The sequence below is a fragment of the Palaemon carinicauda genome, chromosome 25 (assembly GCF_036898095.1).
Source record: "Palaemon carinicauda isolate YSFRI2023 chromosome 25, ASM3689809v2, whole genome shotgun sequence".
NCBI lineage: Eukaryota > Metazoa > Arthropoda > Malacostraca > Decapoda > Palaemonidae > Palaemon > Palaemon carinicauda.
The window spans coordinates 104200739-104221384 of NC_090749.1; the positions used below are offsets into that span (position 1 = coordinate 104200739).

Below are 20646 nucleotides of genomic sequence, written 5' to 3' on the forward strand. Positions count from 1 at the left end.
ATTTCTAGTGTTTATCGATTTAAAAATGAAAAATAAATAGAAAATTCATATGATGAATGATAGATGAAAAATAAATGCTCTTGATTACTGTAGCGAAGAGAGAACTTATAGAAATTCAGAGGAATTTGTGAAATCTAGTTTAAGATTCTTGTATTTCATCATAACATGATGCTATAAGAGAAAAATGTTGAAATATGAATTGTTAGAGGTATATATAGAAGAAAAAAACAGCATAATTTGAATTAAAGAATTCAATTAGTTAAATAAACTAATTATATATCACAACAAGGCTTATATTTTGAATAATTTAAATATATTTGTGGTGTAGAGAAAGTATACCTCAGTCAATATGATTAGTAAGTTTAAAAGAAATTTACGAGTAGGCCTATATATGTTTTACCAGTGAATTTTTGGAAAAAGATCAAATTATCATTAATAGAACTTTATTTATATGACTAAATTATGATAAAAAAATCCTACATTTGTATGAGGAGACTATAATATATATATAGGCCTATATAGTTTTACAATAAGGAAATAACGTTAAATATTAACATAAGAAGAAGGAGAATTCATAACTAACTGACGGGAGCTATTTGTTGAAATTCAATCTCTTAGCCGAAATGATTATCAAATTCAATTAAAAAGTTAATACAGTATTAAAAAAAGTTTTACATTTTGAAAAGTTATATAATATACATTTTAAACATTTATATATAGTTTTTTTTATATATAAAAAAGAATAAAATATGAGGAGTCCACCCTCAACCAATGGCTGCCTTTTGCTTTATTCGCCTGTGTTGTTATGGTCGAAGACGATTTGTGTCAGGAAAAGGTGATTATTTTTTTTATTTTTTAGATTATATTTATATATATAATTAATAATTTAATAAATACCATTGTGAATAGTTATTAATAATTATTATACACTCCTGAGTATTAATATAGTTGATTAATTTTCGAGTTTAAGACGTAGATCATACGCCCCAAGCATTAAGCTATTTTGATCGTTGTTGACCGTAGCTTTTGCGATGCCATTTTGTTGAAAATTATAAAACGTCTCTTTATTTGACCTAGTTTAATGGCGTTGCTTAATCTATAGTCATTTGAGCCCATTTGAGTTGAGAGTATGCTAGGCTAGGCGAGCTAGCCTAGCCTATGTTATCGCTATGGGGACCCCAAACTAACCTTATAGATCTATATCCTGATTACAGTAATATTAAAATTGTTATAGTAGAATTTATAGATATCGCAACCTTTTAAGATTATTCTATTTATATTGCGACAGTTTATAACTTCATCCGCTCCGATCGCATTTTCGACCCTAGCTCTGCCGCTGCCGACAAAGTCTCCGTACAGCCGCGCCTGTCAGTTCTGAGGTGGAATTAGGGGCGGCACATACCTACGTCGACCCTTTGAACTGTTACGCCGTTTATCATGCGAATCATTTTCTAACGATGGGAATTTTGTACAGTATAGCGATGTAGTTGAATTTTGATGTCACATTCAGATTGATTTCTGACAATTAATAGCGATAACCTCGTTTTGTCTTGATGTATTCCTACAGTTTTGATGTCTATTTACTCTGCGTCGTATGTGTACAATTTTCTCTGATTTTCCACCCAGTAAACGAAGAAAGGACATGGTTTATCCAGAGAGTTACTCATTGGTTATTGAACAACACAATTTTCAAAACTGGTGAAATGAGTTTTTTTATTCGACTTATGACTTTATTTATGTCCACTATCATACTGGATTTGTCTATTACTACCACCTAAGTCCAACAAGACTTAAACTTGGTGAAAAGCTTAATGGGTTAGGGATGACTGAAGTTTGTTATAATCGTGAAGTTTAATATTGTACTTTGCACGGCCCCAATTTTAATATATTTTCCATTCCCTCCACAGAAAATCCTCCCTTCCCTCGTTTCTCTTGTCCCTTGTTCCTCCCGTCCCTTGTTCCTCCCGTCCCTTGTTCCTCCTGTCCCTTGTTCCTCCCGTCCCTTGTTCCACCTGTCGCTTGCTCCTCCCGTCCCTCATTCCTCGTGTCCCTTGTTCTCCCGTCCCTCATTCCTCGTGTCCCTTGTTCTCCCGTCCCTCATTCCTCGTGTCCCTTGCTCCTCCCGTCCCTCATTCCTCGTGTCCCTTGCTCCTCCCGTCCCTTCATTCCTCGTGTCCCTTGCTCCTCCCGTCCCTCATTCCTCGTGTCCCTTGCTCCTCCCGTCCCTCATTCCTCGTGTCCCTTGCTCCTCCCGTCCCTCATTCCTCGTGTCCCTTGCTCCTCCCGTCCCTCATTCCTCGTGTCCCTTGCTCCTCCCACTATCTGACCTTCTATTATTGTTATTATTATTATTATTAATTGCTAAGCTACAACCCTAGTTGAAAAAGGAGGATGCTTTAAGCCCAGGGGCCCCGACAGGGAAAATAGCCCAGTGAGGAAAGGAAATACTGGAAAATAAAATTTTTCAATATTAAACTTAGCCGGTGATCATATAGCTGCAACTCTGTTGCTCGACAGAAAAACCTACGGTCAAAATACGCCAGCGATCGCTATGCAGGTGGGGGTGTACATCAACAGCGCCATCTGTCGAGCAGGTACTTAGTACTCCAAGTAAACAAAGAACCAATTTTCTCTCTGTCGGGCTACCGGCAAGACCTACTAATACGCTGTTACTAACTGGATTTGTTTTCACAACTATTTGGTGAAGTACACTATTCTAGTTTTGAGCTTTCGCTATGCAGGGGTTTTATCTTCATCTCAAAACTTGAACTCGTTTTGGATAGATTTAATTATGGTGACAAAGAGAGTATGGACTCTCTTTCACTTTTAAATGGCCGACCCTTCCCTTAGACGGAAGTGTGTTTAGGTTTTTAGTAATTTTGCTTAACACGTTATAGATCTATATATTTTATATCTCTCCGCCTTTATTAGGCCTCTTCGATTAACTTTCCATTTATTATAAACATATAAAAATAAATTTTTATGTTTTGTTTATATGCGACCTTTCCTGATAGTAGGCGGTCCTAACTTGGAACCGAAGTTATTCAACGTTGAGCCCGTTATATCGTATTTAGCCTTTAAAGAATTTAAAACTTTTTAAAATTTAATGTTTTATGAAAGAATTTCTTTGATAGTCTTCGTACTGTTTTCAAAGATGAACTAACGTTTAGTTTTTTAGACTACGCAGTTGTTGACGTTCAGGACGTTCAACATGCGCTCTATCGTTACGATAGAGAGAGAGTGTATCACGGTTTCACTTTGCAGTAAGAGTAAATCGATTCTGACGTTTTGTTCATTCTTTCTTAGCTTAAATGTTTTGAATTCTATTTTAAAGGAACTTTTTAATTGAAAAACCTTTCAGTTTTTTCCTTTAGTCAAATAACATGTTTTTTTGACGAAATATAATTGGGCTCTTCTCTTAGGTGCGAAATCAAGAGAGAAAGAGAGAGAGAGATAGAGACGGAGGGAGAGAGAGGAGAGAAAACGTTCCGTTCAAGCGGGTAACGTTGTTCTCGTGTTACTCTCCTCCCTAGTCGCTGTACGGGGAAGAAGGTAAAACGTTTCTAGGGTTTTATTCTTGTCCCCAGGCTATGTGCGGTGAGAGATTGTAAACGTAGTTTATTTGAACGAGTGTTTAGTCTCTTTCCCAGCCACTGAATTTTTTATCTTTATATATGTTTTCTGTTTTTTGCTAGTATTAATAGCTGCATTATACGACTGTTTTCGCAATTACTACCTTTTAATGAAGGGTAGAATTGCGTGTTTCAGGTAGAAATCAGTAAAAGTTTCGATTTCAGTGTAGTAAGTGCAAAACAGAAAATCGAAGTGATAAAGTGATATGCGCAAAGTGTTACAGTGTTGTGTCCGAGGGTTCGTCTGTTCGTGCCTGTCGTTCACCTAGTCCGGGACCTCTTGCAAGCTCCCAAGCCCAGGGGAGAAGTAATGTCGAACGACTTATGGGTTCGTCAGGCCTTGATCAACGAACAGACGTTTCCCTCCGTGGTTTCGGGCGTATCTACCCAAGATCGCCCCACCCACACAAAGACGAGAGAGCCCATTTATTTCTCGTCTGCGGAAGAGGTTTCTCGTAAGAAACCATGGACCAAGGTCTCGCAGCTTATTAAGCGCAAGTCGGTCCCTTCCGCGCAAGTCCAACGGCCCAGTTGTAGCCACTGGGTCAGTTCGGACTCGCTGCAGTCTTCCAACGACTGCTCACCTCCTAAGAGAGGCAAAGCGGTACCGCATCAGGCAGTCACACCGTCTGTTGCCGCACCTGCTCCTGTAGACCCTAAGTGGTCTGTGCTGCAGACCATGCAGTCTCTGTTAACGTCATTGATGCGGGACTTTCGTGCGGAGAAGGTTGACACTGCACCAACCTCTAGCCTACAACCAACACGGTTGTGCGTCCTGTGGACTCTGAGGCAACCTTCTGCCGCACTCCAGCTGAGAGAGTCCCGCCACCCATGCGTTCCAGTGTACCCTGCCAGCCGCATGTTGACGTTCAGTAACGCACGGAACCTTCCGTTGACGTTCGCGAGGTACAACAACAGTCTAAGTTGTTTTGTTTTGACGCGGTGCGTCAACCTCCGCATTCTAGAGTTGTTTTGACTGCTCAGTATAGACAGTCAAAGCAGTCTCGAGTGAACACTGTATGTCCTCACGCACCTGTTGTGGTTGACAGTTCAGTTGTTGACAGTTCACAGACTGTCAAGCAGTTACATGACGTTGCCTTCTGGTCTGCTACTAATGCACCAGTGCTGTATGTCCTCACGCACCTGTTGTGGTTGACAGTTCAGTTGTTGACAGTTCACAGACTATCAAGCAGTTACATGACGTTGCCTTCTGGTCTGCTACTAATGCACCAGTGAGAGACTCACTGAGATAACCTAGCTTTTATCGGACAAGGTTCCTGTAGATGAGAAAGTGCTGTTCTCCCTCCTACTGATATTCCTTTGAGGACTCTGTCATTTGGGGAGCCTTAAGCTGCTTAGCCTCCTATGGACTTTAATTAAATCATGATGATTTTTTAAGGATCTTCGTCCGGATCTTGTAACTGCTGCTCCTCGTTCGCCTAAACGTCAGAACTTACACTAGGCCTAGCTACTTCGAAGCCGTTGTTGTTAAGCTAGTGCTCTCTCGCTCTCCTAGAGAGCGTTACGTTGGCTAGGCGACTGGTTTTTGCACCAGGAGGAGTTTTAGGGATACAGCCTTTGATTTCCCTTCTTTTAAACTGGCTTATAGAGCGAGAGTCTGATAGGACACGAGAGAAGTTCTCGGCTTGGGAGTTCATGCCTCTGCCCAGATAGACTTCTCAATTCTGGTAGACTCGCCCTGGCGCCTAGCCAGGAGACGCTCCAAGTTGTTTACAGGTCAACTTCTCAACTTTTGTCGAGCCTTTGAAGTTTTGCTGTACTATTATGTCACACATAACAAGGCTTCCAGGGATGGTAAATGGTTCCGTCTCAGTCGCTAACCCCGTCTGTTGCCACACCTGCTCCCGTAGACCCTATATGGGCTTTGCTGCAAGACATGCAGTCCAAGCTTGTGTCCTTGATAGAGGACTTAAATGCGGAGAAGAACCTTCTGGCCAACAACCTTCCAACCGGTTGGTTGTGCGCCCTGTTGACGCTGAGGTAACCTACTCGCGTCTGCCAGTTGAGGTGGTTCCTCCACCGATGCGACCCAGTGTGGGTTGCCAGTCGCACGTTGACGTTAAGCGACGCTCGGAGGTGGTTGTTGACGTTCAGTGTGTCACTAGGAAGACGTTCAACAACCAGCAGAGGTGACTTGTTGTGACGCAGTGCGTCAACCTCAGCAACCCGGTAGGGTGTTGACTGCACAACCCAGACAGTCTAGACAGTTTCGGGTTGACGCTGTACTTCCTCGCGCACCCATGGTTGTTGACAGTTCACAGACTGTGCAGCAGTGCCATGATATTGCGTCCGGCTCCGTCACGCATCCACCAGTGCGACCGGATTCAGCGAGTCAGACGTTGCCCACTCCGTTGCCGTTTCCTCATCAGTTTCGGATGAGGAACCCTCTGATGAGGACGTTGCTGAACAAGACGATCAACCCCCAGCCCTGCTATCCATCCAGAAGATGCTGAAGAAGGAACGCTGCCCAGTCAGGCTGTGGATGAGTCTGGTAGGGACACTGTCATCCGTGGATCAATTTGTGTCACTAGGAAGACTACACCTCCGTCCTCTTCTATACCATCTAGCTTTTCACTGGAAAAAGGACAAGACGCTAGAAGCGGTCTCGATCCCGGTTTCCGGAAAGATAAAGTCTTGTCTGACTTGGTGAAAGGACTATATCAACCTTAGAGAGGGTCTTCCCCTGACTGTTCAGACTCCCAACCACGTTCTCTTCTCGGACGCATCGGACGTAGGCTGGGGTGCGACATTAGACGGTAGGGAATGCTCGGGATTATGGAACTCGAGTCAAAGGACAATGCATTTCAACTGCAAGGAGCTACTGGCAGTACGTCTGACCTGGAAAGCTTCAGGTCTCTCCTTCAAGGCAAAGTGGTGGAGGTGAACTCGGACAACACCACGGCTTTGGCGTACATCTCCAAGCAAGGAGGGACCTACTCTCTGACATTGTACGAGATCGCAAGGGACCTCCTCACCTGGTCAAAAGGTCTAGACATATCACTAGTAACGAGGTTCATCCAAGGCAACTTGAATGTCATGGCAGATTGTCTCAGTCGGAAGGGACAAATAATTCCAACAGAATGGACCCTCCACAAGGATGTATGCAAGAGACTTTGGGCCACCTGGGGCCAGCCAACCATAGATCTCATCGCAACCTCGATGACCAAGAGGCTCCCAATATTTTGCTCACCAATCCCGGACCCAGCAGCAGTTCATATAGATGCCTTTCTACTAGATTGGTCACATCTAGATCTATATGCATTCCCTCCGTTCAAGATTGTCAACAAGGTACTGCAGAAGTTCGCCTCTCACGAAGGGACAAGGTTGACGCTAGTTGCTTCCCTCTGGCCCGCGAGAGAATGGCTCACCGAGGTACTTCGATGGCTAGTAGACGTTCCCAGAACACTTCCCCTAAGGGTGGACCTTCTACGTCAGCCACGCGTAAAGAAGGTACACCAAGGCCTCCACGCTCTTCGTCTGACTGCCTTCAGACTATCGAAAGACTCTCGAGAGCTAGAGGCTTTTTCGAAGGAGGCAACCAGAGCGATTGCTAGAGCAAGGAGAACATCCACCCTTAGAGTCTACCAATCGAAGTGGGAAATCTTCCGAAACTGGTGCAAGTCAGTATCCGTATCCTCGACCAGTACCTCTGTAACTCAAATAGCTGACTTTCTCTTATATCTGAGGAAAGAACGATCTCTTTCAGCTCCCACTATCAAGGGTTACAGAAGCATGTTGGCATCAGTCTTCCGTCACAGAGGCTTAGATCTTTCCAACAATAAAGATCTACAGGACCTCCTTAAGTCTTTTGAGACCACGAAGGAGCGTCGTTTGGTTACACCTGGTTGGAATTTAGACGTGGTACTAAGATTCCTTATGTCAGACAGGTTCGAACCGCTACAATCAGCCTCCCTGAAAGATCTCACCTTTAAGACTCTTTTCCTGATATGCTTAGCCACAGCTAAAAGAGTCAGTGAGATTCATGCCTTCAGCAAGAACATCGGATTCTCATCCGAAACGGCTACATGTTCTACAACTTGGTTTTCTAGCCAAACACGAGCTGCCTTCTCGGCCTTGACCAATATCGTTCGATATTCCAAACTTATCGTATGGTTGGAAATGAACTAGAAAGAGTCTTATGTCCTGTAAGAGCTCTTAAGTTCTATTTAAAAACCTTTACGAGGCCCGTCTGAAGCTTTATGGTGTTCAGTTAAGAATCCATCTTTGCCTATGTCAAAGAATGCTTTATCCTATTTTATCAGACTGTTAATACGAGAAGCTCATTCCCATCTGAATGAGGAAGACCAAGCTTTGCTGAAGGTAAGGACACACGAAGTTAGAGCTGTCGCAACTTCCGTGGCCTTTAAACAAAATAGATCTCTGCAAAGTATAATCGACGCAACCTATTGGAAAAGCAAATCAGTGTTCGCGTCTTTTTATCTTAAGAATGTCCAGTCTCTTTACGAGAACTGCTACACTCTGGGACCATTCGTAGCAACGAGTGCAGTAGTGGGTGAGGGCTCAACCACTACAATTCCCTAATTCCATAACCTTTTTAATCTTTCTCTTGAAATGTTTTATTATTGCTTTTGGGTTGTCCGGAAGGCTAAGAAGCCTTTCGCATCCTACTTGATTTGGCGGGTGGTCAAAGTCATTTCTTGAGAAGCGCCTAGATTAGAGGTTTTGATGAGGTCCTGTTGTATGGGTTGCAACCCTTGATACTTCAGATCCTAGGGGTCGCTCAGCATCCTAAGAGGATCGCGAGGCTCCGTAAGGAAGACGTACTTAAAAAAGCAGAGTAATTGTTCAAGTCGACTTCCTTACCAGGTACTTATTTATTTTATGTTTGTTATTTTGAATAACTGCTAAAATGAAATACAAAATACTTAGCTCATAATAATGTAAACATGTAATGCTGGTCTCTACCCACCCCCCTGGGTGTGAATCAGCTATATGATCACCGGCTAAGTTTAATATTGAAAAATGTTATTTTTATTAATAAAATAAATTTTTGAATATACTTACCCGGTGATCATATATTAAAGGACCCTCCCTTCCTCCCCAATAGAGACCCAGTGGACCGAGGAGAAAATTGGTTCTTTGTTTACTTGGAGTACTAAGTACCTGCTCGACAGATGGCGTTGTTGATGTACACCCCCACCTGCAAAGCGATCGCTGGCGTATTTTGACCGTAGGTTTTTCTGTCGAGCAACAGAGTTGCAGCTATATGATCACCGGGTAAGTATATTCAAAAATTTATTTTATTAATAAAAATAACATATTTCAAGAGCAGTAACATTAAATTAGATATTTCCTAAATAAACTATAAATACTTTTAACAAAACAAGAGGAAGAGAAATTAGATATAATATTGTGCCCGAGTATACCCTCAAGCAAGAGAACTCTAACCCAAGAGACAGTGGAAGACCATGGTACAGAGGCTATGACACTACCCAAGACTAGAGAACAATGGTTTGATTTTGGAGTGTCCTTCTAGAAGAGTTGCTGTTCCTGTTTTCTATCTTTGTTTTGCTTTCCAACCTTTTAACATTTAGTTTGTAGTGCAATGAGGATGTTAACCACCATGGCTTGCACTAAAATCCGAGTATGTACGGATGTGTAGATAGAAATCGAAACGAAAGTTGACTTATAAACCATTTCATAATGAAAGTTTGAACTTTTGGTCCCAAGAAGCACTCACTTTTTGGTCTTTAGATTCATACCTCTGTTCTCACTTCCTTTCTTCCATCTTGCTGTTCAGTCGTTAACTTTTACGTCATACTGCAACTGGGGGTTTATCCCTATTGCATTTGCTCGCTGGATGACTTCCCAGGCTCTAGTTCCGGGTCGTCTGGACTATATTCATAGATCCAATCCAGTAAGAAGAAAAGTGGCAGTGAGATAAAAAGGATTAGAATTTGTTAGACTTCTGGTAAGAGCATTATATTAGCGAAATAATTGCTCTACTGCTGGAGAATAATGGAAGTATATACATTACATGTATAAAGGAATTGCAGCTGAGACATGGTAAGTTCCAGAAAAATACGTGGAGCATACGAAATGCGTAAAGAAAAAACACTGGAACATTGTTGAAGAACATATCACTAAGAAGTTAATTGTAGGAAACTACAAAATACGTAGTTTTTTCATTATAAGAACGTCAGATTAGAAATGGTGTTAGGCGGTAAGGAAAATAGTTACGGAGACTGGTCGTAGATTAGTTTCATAAACTGAATAGGGTGTTCATCTAAAAGTGTACAAGATAGGCGACGGTGGAAAGAATTAATTTCATATTGATTGTGAAGGGAAAAAGCTGATGTCAAAATACCAATGAGAATTAGTATTTCTGGTTTCTATGTTGGGTATTTGTTTTATATGCAAAAGGTACCTTTTTTAATTTTTTGTTTGCAGCTATAGAAATAGATTCTCTTGAGCATTGTTAGTATTGTAGAAACATTGCCTATCCTACCCTCGGCAATAAGATAAGTGTCTCTTTTCATTGCTTTTATTTATAAAAGGTTATTTTACGAAGAGCCCCATGGTATTTCTTCGAAAGAACTGTTCCATGATTTCGTATAGTGACTGGTTACATGGGACCAGTGTCAGCATTCATAGAGAAGATTGTTTTTAAGCTTCAGCCCGTGATAGATTCAAGTGGGTTGTTTGTTTCTAGTTATCAGTATTCATCTGGGCTGAGAACCTACCAACTCGCAGATAAAGATGACCAGTTGCAAGTTGGTGACATGCTGGTACCCACTTCTATACTTTTAAGCTTTGCAAACACATTGCAGTAGTGACTTTCCACTGTACTTTCTTGAGGTCTGTTTCTGTTTTTCGGAATGCTGTAATCGACAGTAATTCATAAGAGAAAGGGTCGTCAGATCTAACCTTCGTTTACAGATGATCAGGGGAAATTGCAGCAATGGCTAATTTATTCTTCTTCTTTCCCAAAGTTATCCCAACATTAAGTTGTCAGTTGCCTGATGCATCCTCTCCACTGCCTTCTACCAAAGATATCCTCTTCCACCAAACCTCTTCTCTCCATATCATCCTTCACCTCATGTCGCCATCTAATTCTCGCCTCCTGGGTCTTCCCACCCCTTTAAAAGGTTCTTCCTAAGCTCTTGTTGTTCTCTCTCCACCATCCATCTTCAACACGTACTCATACCATCACATTCATGACACACTTATCACCTCTCTAATCTGTAATCTTTACTCTAAGAAATATTTCCTCTCAATCTCAAGGGCAGTAACTCCTTTGGTAGAAAGGCACTTTGATGAATATGGCAGGAATTGGAAGGTCCCAACCAGTCTGGTACATAGACGAGGCAAAATAAGTCTTACAGTATTTTATGATGGCATTTTAAGGATGAAGGAGAACTCAGCTGAATATTTTGACAGGCAATTAAACATTGGTTTCCAGATGGAGTTAGAGAAGCTGAACAGTGAGATTGGTAGTGAGTAGGTAGTGAGGTTCCTCTTGTTAACCCTTCCTCCTCTAAAGGACGTACCGGTACGTTCTTGCAAAACACTGTTACTGTATTTACATGTGTTTGATAACTTTATAGGAAACTTCAGGCATTTTCCAAAAGAATGAGACTAACCTGACCTCTCTCTGACTAAAATTAAGGCTGTTAGAGCAATTTAAAAAATATATATAGCAAAATGTGCTCAAAATTTAACCTTACCTTGGGGGTAAAAGGGTTAATATGGTCACATTATTTTTGAGATTGCCAGAAAATATTTTCCTTATAGAACACTATACGTAAAAATTCTGTCATCTTGGACTACCATAATTAAATCAGGAAGACCTCATTTTACAAGCTTAATATGTTCCAAGAAGCTGTTTTTCAGTTGAATTTGGGTAAATTTTTTCCCTATGGCAGGCTTCGGCTAACTCACATGCCTGCAATTTTCAGCTGCAAAAGTCAAAAATTAGTCCTGTTTCATAGTGCAAGTGTCGTCTTGCTTACTGCATTGAATTATATGATAATTGTTTTACAGTACTGTATTTCATTATGAACTTTTGATACAATATCTGAGATGCATGATTTTCTGTTCAATTTATGTAAGTTGAGGACCTTCTCTACATCAAAAGTTATGTATATATGAAACAAAATTAGTTCTGTAAGTTTTGTATATTCTGATGTAAAAAGCCATATGGGTAATACTGTATATCTTTTGTGCTGCCACATTGGACCGTAATTCTAAGAGCTCTGCCAATAGCACTGATGGTAAATTTTCTCCGCAGATTGAGCGATGGGGGAAATAGAACTTGGGGCAGCTGCTGAGGCTACCATACATGCCTACAGAGAGCTAGCGACAGATCCAGCTAAGCGTCTAGCGCTGGCGTTGGTAAGGATGCTTCGAGTGTTTTGTGTACAGAAATCAGTCACGTGGTATTAGTCATCGAAATTACTACGCATTTTAGATTTTAGCATTCAATCTTGCCCTGTATTTTCCGTGGTTTTAAGGTACCTATTAACCCTTTTACCCCCAAAGAACGTACTGGTACGTTTCACAAAACTCATCCCTTTACCCCCATGAACGTACCGGTACGTCTTTGCATAAAACTGCTATTTACATTTTTTTTGCATATTTTTGATAATTTTTTGAGAAACTTCAGGCATTTTCCAAGAGAATGAGACCAACCTGACCTCTCTATGACGAAAATTAAGGCTGTTAGAGCAATTTAAAAAAAATGTACTGCAAAATGTGCTTGAAAAAAAAAATAAACCCTTGGGGTTAAGGGTTGGAAAGTTCCAAATAGCCTGGGGGTAAAGGGGTTAACTGTGTGTGTGATGATCCGTGAACAAGAGTATATTAGAGAACAGCTCTTTTCTAGAATTAATTAACTTACTAATGAGTTATCTTAAATATGATAAATAGGGCAATAAACACTACTTACAGAGTCTTTCAAATATACTTGCGGTCACTGTGTACCGTATGCAAATAGTCCTTGGCAGATCTCAAACTGCCAGATTAAAACTTAGGTCCTTCACAGATCAGTAAACATCCACTATTCTGCCTCACTGTACTTCTTTACAGCTGTGTTTCTGTTTGATGTTTCACTAGGAAACACTCACACAAGAATACAATAATGGAGTCTGTACAGGTATTTGTTATTAAAATACTTTTATCCATGTAGATCATCGTCAGATTTTGAATACCATTTTAAGAGGAATTGAAGTAGATGAAGCTGGAGGGATGGAGGATCTCCACTGCTCATCTGTCAATGTCTATCCTTCCGTTACCACGTCCTTCGTTAATTCCAGGATATATAAACCCTATGACTCCTCTTTTGTCAACTGTAATTGTCCTATATTGGATACAAAATGTTATTCTGTCCACGCAAAGATTAGAAACCTCGCTGTGATTCCGTCTCGTTTTCCAGGACCGAACTTGCATCCAGTTCCTGGCGTACGTTGTTGCGGACGGAGAAGAGAGCCTGGTTCTCTTGGCCATCAAAACTCTGGCCCTGATTGCCGAGGCCAAGGAATGCCGGCCGTCTCTCGCCAATACGTTTGGCGTCTTAGAGTCATTGCAGGCTGTGACTGAGTAAGTACAGTAACTGTATCGTACATTAAAGTCTGTATGTAGTTCTGTAGTTCTTCGTGTTTCTAAAGTTAGTATAGTTTATGTATTATGTCTGCCATTTTTCATGTGACTTTGATTTTACAATTGGTTTTGTTCCACTGTTCAGGCAATTGTAGCTTTGTATTTGATGTCAAGTTTAATTACTATGCATTTTCTGTTATGTATTGATTGAACTGGATTTTATATATACTGTACACACTATAATTTCCTTTGAATAGAATAATGTATCCTTTTTCCCTATTCTGAAAAGACAAAGGAATAATATAGCCTAAAGACCCATTTAGAGATTTTAAAGGTCCCTCATGAATGGCAGAGGCAAGGGACAGCAACAAAGCCCTGATCAAGTGCCCAAGCCCACCTCTCCACCCAAGCTAGGACCAGGGAGGGCCAGGGCAATGGCTGCTTATGACAGGTAGACCTATAGGCTCACCAAAATCCACCATCCTTAGCTCACAGGGATGGTGAGGTTGCAGCGACCAAAGGAACTAACGACTTTGAGCGGGACTCGAGTCTCAGTCCAACAGATCTCCGGGCTGGGATGTTTCCAATAGTTTTCTTCAACCCAAGAATTACATTATCGAAGGTTCCATAATAGATTGTCGTCAGTATCGAGACATCTCGTGTGCCACGTTACACGATAAACTTTTGTGTGTTTTCCTTTCCCTGTCCATCCAAGCTTTGGAATTCTATTCTAGCTTCTGTGTTTCTTCAATCTTTATCTCAGTCCTTCAAGAGGCAGGTCTCTTATTTCCTTCAGAGCAGTGGTTCTTGATCCAGGGTTGTGATTCAACTTTATTGAGTCCCCAAATGTTAACTTTATGGGCTTATTATTTTTTTAATACTTAAAGGTAATAAATTCATCAAAGCTAAGGCTCTCAACACTATATTTTTTCTCTCAACTTTACTCAGATTTTGGGTCTGAACATGTACATATGTTGTACAGTTGGTGTCATTAATCCTAGTACACTTTGTGGGGTCTAAGGAGACATCTTGCTGCTATACATTATAGTAGTAAACGCTGTGTTTGACAAAAAAGAAACTGTTGGCAACTCTGCCTGCGAAGCAAAGTCGCTGAGCTTGAAAAAACGTGATTAGAAGCGTCCTTATAAATTTTATAAAGTGCCGTAAGTGCTGGTAAGCAAATATTAATAATATTCTACGCAGCACATTGTCAAGTTGATAAAAATTTCTATGATCATATGTTTATAAGCTCAATGACTTTGTTCCACAGGCAGCACTGCTAACAGTTTCTCTCTTGCTAGACACGGCATTAGCTGCTACAGTGTATAGCTGCCATACGTCTATTTAGCATCCCCTGCAGTGTACTGGAAGCAATAGAGCCAACTGTCCCGAGGGAAGGTGCTCCAACGATTGCTTATATTGCAAACTGTGACTGAGATATTTGTCTGAAAGGAAGCAACTCGGTAACCCACTAATTCTCAGATTCAATGTTTCTTTAGATTAATTCATTGAACATTTCAGTTGTGCTCAGAGATTTTGATAGGTTTTCTTAGAAACGGTCATTAAACATTCCAATGCAAGCTTATGATTGGAGATTTGTTAGGCAGTCAGAGAAACTCCCCATTCAAAGGAGAATTTAGCTAAAGATAAATAAAATTAAAGTTGGAAGGACGGTACAGTATTGCTTCCTTCTCTTAATGTACTTCTGGAGTTAAATTATAAACTAGATAATACAAATGAATACAGTTGGATAATAAAATCCTTTTGACATCAAAGCTGAATACCTGCCTGAAGAAAATCCGAACATCTGTAATCCACTGTAGTTTGTTAAGATTCAAAATGATGAAGCACTTCATTGCAATTTCAAAAGGCAAACGCTGACTTCGTTTTGGGTAGAAGTCTACGAAGAAACCACGAAAGCTTTGAGATTGTTTCAACTTTCTTATGTGAGGCAGAATTTACAGCCCCAACAAGTAATATTCTTTCACGTAACGCATTTTCTTAAGCCGCATCATTTAAAAAATTGTTTATGAGGCCATATAAAAACTGGTTAATTTGGACAAGATTTTGGTTGAATGCTCCACCAAAATTTTAAAAACACTGCTTCAGAGTTATGCCTCTCTCTTCTTATCTCCTAATGTTAACTTTATTTTTTCTATCTTCATCTACTTTAAAATTCTAACTAATAGGCAGAGTGCTGAGCTGGCATTTGATTCCCACCTGTGACTTATCCATTTTATTATTATTATTATTACTTACCAAGCTACAACCCTAGTTGGAAAAGCAGAATGCTATAAGCCCAGGGGCTCCAACAGGGAAAACAGCTCAGTGCAGAAAGGAAAAAAGGAAAATAAAATATTCTAAGAAGAGTAACAACAATAAATATCTCCTATATAAACTATAAAAACTTTAACAAAACAAGAGGAAGAGAAATAAGATAGGAGAGTGTGCTCGAGTGTACCCTCAAGCAAGAGAACTCTAACCCAAGACAGTGAAAGGCCATGGTACAGAGGCTATGGCACTACCCAAGACTAGAGAACAGTGGTTTGATTTTGGAGTGTCCTTCTCCTAGAAGAGCTGCTTACCATAGCTAAAGAGTCTCTTCTACCCTTACCAAGAGGAAAGTGGCACTGAACAATTACAGTGCAGTAACCCCTTGGGTGATGAAGAATTGTTTGGTAATCTGTGTTGTCAGGTGTATGAGGATAGAGGAGAATATGTAAAGAATATGCCAGACTATTCAGTGTGTATGTAGGCAAAGGGAAAATGAACCGTAACCAGAGAGGAGGATCCAATGTAGTACTGTCTGGCCAGTCAAAAGACCCCATAACTCTCTAGCGGTAGTATCTCAACGGGTGGCTGGTGCCCTGGCCAACCTACTACCTATCTCTGTGGACTAGAACTCAATTAAGAGTCGAAGGCATGGCGAGAGGCCGTAGCTGGTTGCCGTTGACCTCTTTAAAAACTTCATGGTACTCTGACCCCTACCACGCCTTTTAAAGACTCTTAAGGACTCTTTGCAGTAGACCTTCTTAGGCCTAATTAGTGTTACCTTTTTCCTCTTTGGTCTCCTTCTCTTGTTTCAATATCTTGAGAATCTTGTCCAACTACTTAGCTATAAATGAACACATTAATTTATACTCTTGAAACTTGTTGAAGGATTTTCTTATGTATTTAGAGTTTTGCTGCATAATTTATGACGGAGAGTTGTGACTTTGTATGTTTTATCTTCTATAGATAGGCTATTTGCTGGCTTAATTTTGCTTTCAGCAACACAAAATCTTTTATGATACTCCTACCTTCCAGTTGCCTTACTTATCTTTTCAAATTTATTGCTATGCATAACAATATCAAATAATCATAGCCAAGCATCAGATGATTTTGGGTTTGTAAGATGCCAGATTTTAAGTAAGTAAACATCTTTAAGGGACGAAGAAAACTACGGCGAGGAAGTACGAACCGAAGCAGCCGGTCTCTTCACGAGCCTCCAGTACGCACGGTGCGTCAAAAAGTCCCCCTCGAAAGAGAGCGACAAAGCCACCCCAGGTGCTGCCGTGCCGGACGATGTCGACAGCGCTAGAAGCCAAGGAGAGGGGAAAAGTCGAGGAGAGGAGAAACCCCCAAAGACAGGCAGCGTCAGCACCCCAGAGAAGAGCAATAGCGGCAGCGCGTCTCCGACCAGATCGGAACCCAAGTCGGAGTCTCCCACGAAAATGAGCGACAACTCCGAGAGCAGCCGGCGGGGCAGTAGCGTCGACGGGGACAGTAAATCGTTGTCTGTAGATGAGGTGAGAAAGTCAGGTTTGTTTGTGTTGAGATACTTTGAGCTTTCCTGTTTTGTATGAAACGCTGGATTTCATCAACTTGCAACTTTGTTACGGAGTGATATTCTACCCTATTTTGTTTATTGAAGACTGGTTCACTTTACGCTAAACCACTAAGCTCACAGCTGAGTTCTGTTTCATCGTGACTAATCCTAAAGCTAAGAAATATTTACAGGAACCTATTTATTTAATTACTTCCTTTCCTCAGTGGGCTATTTTTTCCTGTTGGAGCCTTGTTCTTATAGCATCTTGCTTTTCCAAGTAGGGATGTAGCTTAGCTAGTAATAATAAGACTATAATGATGATGATGATAATTAAAAGGGACATGACATTCAATCTTATAATTTCATCTTTTTTTGGTGCACGTCAAGAATCTGAAATCTGACCTGATTCTTTTTTACCAGCCTTCCAAAAGTTCCGCCACCCAATCCTCGGTTAACAAGAAGACCAGCTTCCTGGGGTCAAGTAATTCCAAAGCGAAGATAGTTACTCTCTTCATAAAGGGAATGGTTAATCCGGTATGTGCAGTTGAAAATGTTACGTTACCCTATTGTTTTTGTAAAAGCTCTTTATTTTTCTGTTTTATTATAATTATCCTTTAGAAATTTTTAAATTGATGATTTGATAATTAGTTCTCTTATACTGTAAATAATTATTCATTTATATTGATTCAAAAACGCCTCTCAAATCAAGAAATCCTTTTACCTGTAATTAACCCACATTGCTATTAATAAGATCAGTTCTTCCTTTACACTGAAGGCTATAAGGCCGTTTAAGCCACTCCAGGGCTGATGTCGTACCTTTATTGTCCACGTAGGAACACAGAAAACAAATAGAGGAGGAGTTAGTACGAGTACGCGGCCTCATTAGCATCGTCTTTGACATGGGACATTCTCGAGTGACTTGCCGAGTCAAGCGGGACTTGTCTGTGGAAAAGCTGGCGGCTGCAGTGGCACGCACGGATTTACCTACCGCTCAGCAAGTTACTACAAATGCGGATGGCGAAGAGGTCAGTATTGCTTTACTGTTTCCTACCAGAATGCTTTTGTGCTATTACGCCGATGGTTTTTGTTTAGATTTTCGGTGGCTACCTTTTTTTATCTTGAAATATTTGGAAATTACAGTGTTAGGCTTTGATATGAACATAAAAGATTTTTCTTCTATACTAAAAAACTTCATTTTATATAGGTATCTTTGATTATGCAGATGATGCTACTCTTTTTGCTTATGCAGTTGATGCTACTCTCTTTATATCAATACCTTTATTTTAGTATAGTCATTTACTTGGTGAATATTTGTAACAGATTTAGATGAGATTAGTGCAATAGGGAAATTTACTCTACCTTTGAGAGTGACTCCATCTTGAATGAGGAGTAGGGAACATATACAGGACTTGAATAGGAGGTATGTACTTACATTCTCTCTATGGTTAATATTTATCTCTTTCTCTCTTTATTCCACTTTCATCTTCAATAGGTGATGGTCCCCCTCGGCGGAGATGCCAGCACGCCAGGCACAACCTCGCCCGTCGACGACCTGCCCGACTACCTCCCGGAAGAGGACCACTACGTGAAAGCCAACAATTCTGCCATGGCCCCCTCCGGGTCGTTCAAGGAGACGGCGTCGACGTGGTTCACGGCAGCCAGCAGCCTCCTCCAGAAGTCTTTCTACTGGTGACCCTCTTGGGGCGTGTGCTTTGACCTCTCGTAAATCTATGGTTTAAGATGATCAGTATATTTGATAAAAGAGAACGAGTGTGCACTCGGTTTTTAGATAATGTAATTGTGCCACATCTGGAGTTGTCATTTTCTTTTTCTCTTTTTTTTTTTTTTTGAGGGGGGAAGTAACTACTCTATATATTTATATATATTTTCTACAACAGTTGAGAGTTGTTCCTCATTGCCACCATTATTCTAGCTGTCTTTGTTTCCAAGAGATGATGAGCTTTCTTCTCAAACGGAAGATGTTAAGTGTGCAAAATACACGTGTATGTGTTCGTATACTGTACAGTGGATGTTTCTGTACGCATGGTAATACAGAACGACGTTTATCAATCCCGCAGATTTGTTGCAAAAGTGGGATGCAGACGCAGTCTTTTTAGAGTAGTGTTGTTGATTTTTGTAAGTAATGCAACGATATTTTCAGAGATGGTTCTTCCTTGTTAGTTTGATAGCAAAACTATGATTCTGGCTATCTTTTAGTTATCTTTGTTTTGAATACTTGGCGGGTTTCAACACCAGTTGATAGAGATTATGTTCGCTTTTCAGTTGACTTGATCTCGTGGAGTGAAATGACCTCCGTTATACAGTACGTATATATTACTGTACTTTGAAATTACGTCTGTATAACATATAACTGTAAATTGCATTGGAAGGTTGGTGTGCCTGTACTTAGGAAACTCCTTATATAAACTAGATCATTCTATGTTGCAAAAGGTTCATATTTCTGGTTAGGTTTATCAGCTGGGATGATACAATCGGCCAAACCCATTTTATGCAGCGAATCATTTTTGTCTTCTTTCAAAACTTTGTATTCCCTAACAGACTCTTTACTTTGGCCTATTTGTGCCTCGGTGCAGACCCAGATAATCAGATTTAATAAGAAAAATAGGATGATTTGCAAAACACTTGGTTGGTTAGCTCGTGTGCACCTCACCTTTCTACTTCTTTTTATAGAGAAATACCCGATTTTTTAGCATAGTCTGGATAGCCACGATATGAAGATGGCAGCGTTTTTCATCAGCGTGTGTAAGAAACCCAGTTGGCCGTGAATAACAGGTTTAGTATTGAATCAACAGCCCAGGCATGAGGTAAAATGAGAGTAAGAAGAGGACTGGAATCTTTTTTTAGTGGAAGAAACCGAGTCGGAATTTGTATGACGATGGAACGGGGTAGGCTTTGCAGTTCCCACTGTTTAGTCTTAGAAGTGGTATCCCCGGAGAATGTATAGGATTGACTGGAACATGGTCTGCAAGTGTGGGAATGCCCCGAACTTCCTTTAATTCTGGAAAAATAATGTACTTGTCTATGTCTTATTATGACAAGGTTCCTTTTGCCTGAAAGTCTTAGGAGATTCACAAGCTCTTCTCTGATAGTGACACTAATAGTACCCATTTTACTTGAGGTCTCTTCATGCTGCCACAATTTAGGATCCTCACCTGTTATATGGGAGTCATAAAGGAGTCTTAGATTTCTCGGGATTAATTGTAGACGACAAATTCAAAACTGACTTTGTTAGCACTAAGCTTGTCGGTGAGCTCGGTTACCAAATTCCTTCTCAGGTGAATGAAATATCAAAGGAGTGCAGTGGTATCTATTTTCCTTTTTAATTGTTTCTTAGACATGTTGATAAGCCAGAAAGTTTTATTCAGGAGACACTGGTAGGCTGGTTGGGTCTTGACGTAGATTCGTGACGGTCTGAGGGGCGAGCAATTTCGAGCCTAGGTCGTTATTGCCGTGATTGCATCGTGTTGAACTTGAAGGTGAACCTCTGGTTTGGAATTTTAAGTTTAGGTGTGAACCTCTTGTTTGGAATTTTAAGTTTAGGTCATAATTATTCATTGGATATTTTTGCGCGCAAATGAGTGTACTGTAAACCTATTTTTCTTTACC

The 20646-nt window shown here is 40.6% G+C and overlaps 1 protein-coding gene across 1 annotated transcript; it reads left to right on the forward strand.

The window, feature by feature from the left end:
- The first annotated feature begins 790 nt into the window (after positions 1–790).
- On the forward strand, positions 791–20230 carry LOC137618786 (armadillo repeat-containing protein 1-like). The gene is made up of 7 exons (XM_068348981.1): positions 791–835; positions 11905–12008; positions 13048–13211; positions 16639–16999; positions 17440–17553; positions 17853–18044; positions 18512–20230. The coding sequence occupies exons 2-7, from the start codon at positions 11913–11915 to the stop codon at positions 18710–18712; spliced, it is 1128 nt and encodes a 375-aa protein (XP_068205082.1). The 5' UTR covers positions 791–835; positions 11905–11912; the 3' UTR covers positions 18713–20230.
- Positions 20231–20646: the final 416 nt, after the last annotated feature.

Bases quoted from the DNA above. Each gene is read 5' to 3' on its own strand.
- LOC137618786 (XM_068348981.1), top strand. From the start codon at position 11,913: ATGGGGGAAATAGAACTTGGGGCAGCTGCTGAGGCTACCATACATGCC. The intron at 12,009-13,047 runs GTAAGGATGCTT...CTCGTTTTCCAG, and splicing joins AGCGTCTAGCGCTGGCGTTG to GACCGAACTTGCATCCAGTT. The intron at 13,212-16,638 runs GTAAGTACAGTA...AACATCTTTAAG, and splicing joins TCATTGCAGGCTGTGACTGA to GGACGAAGAAAACTACGGCG.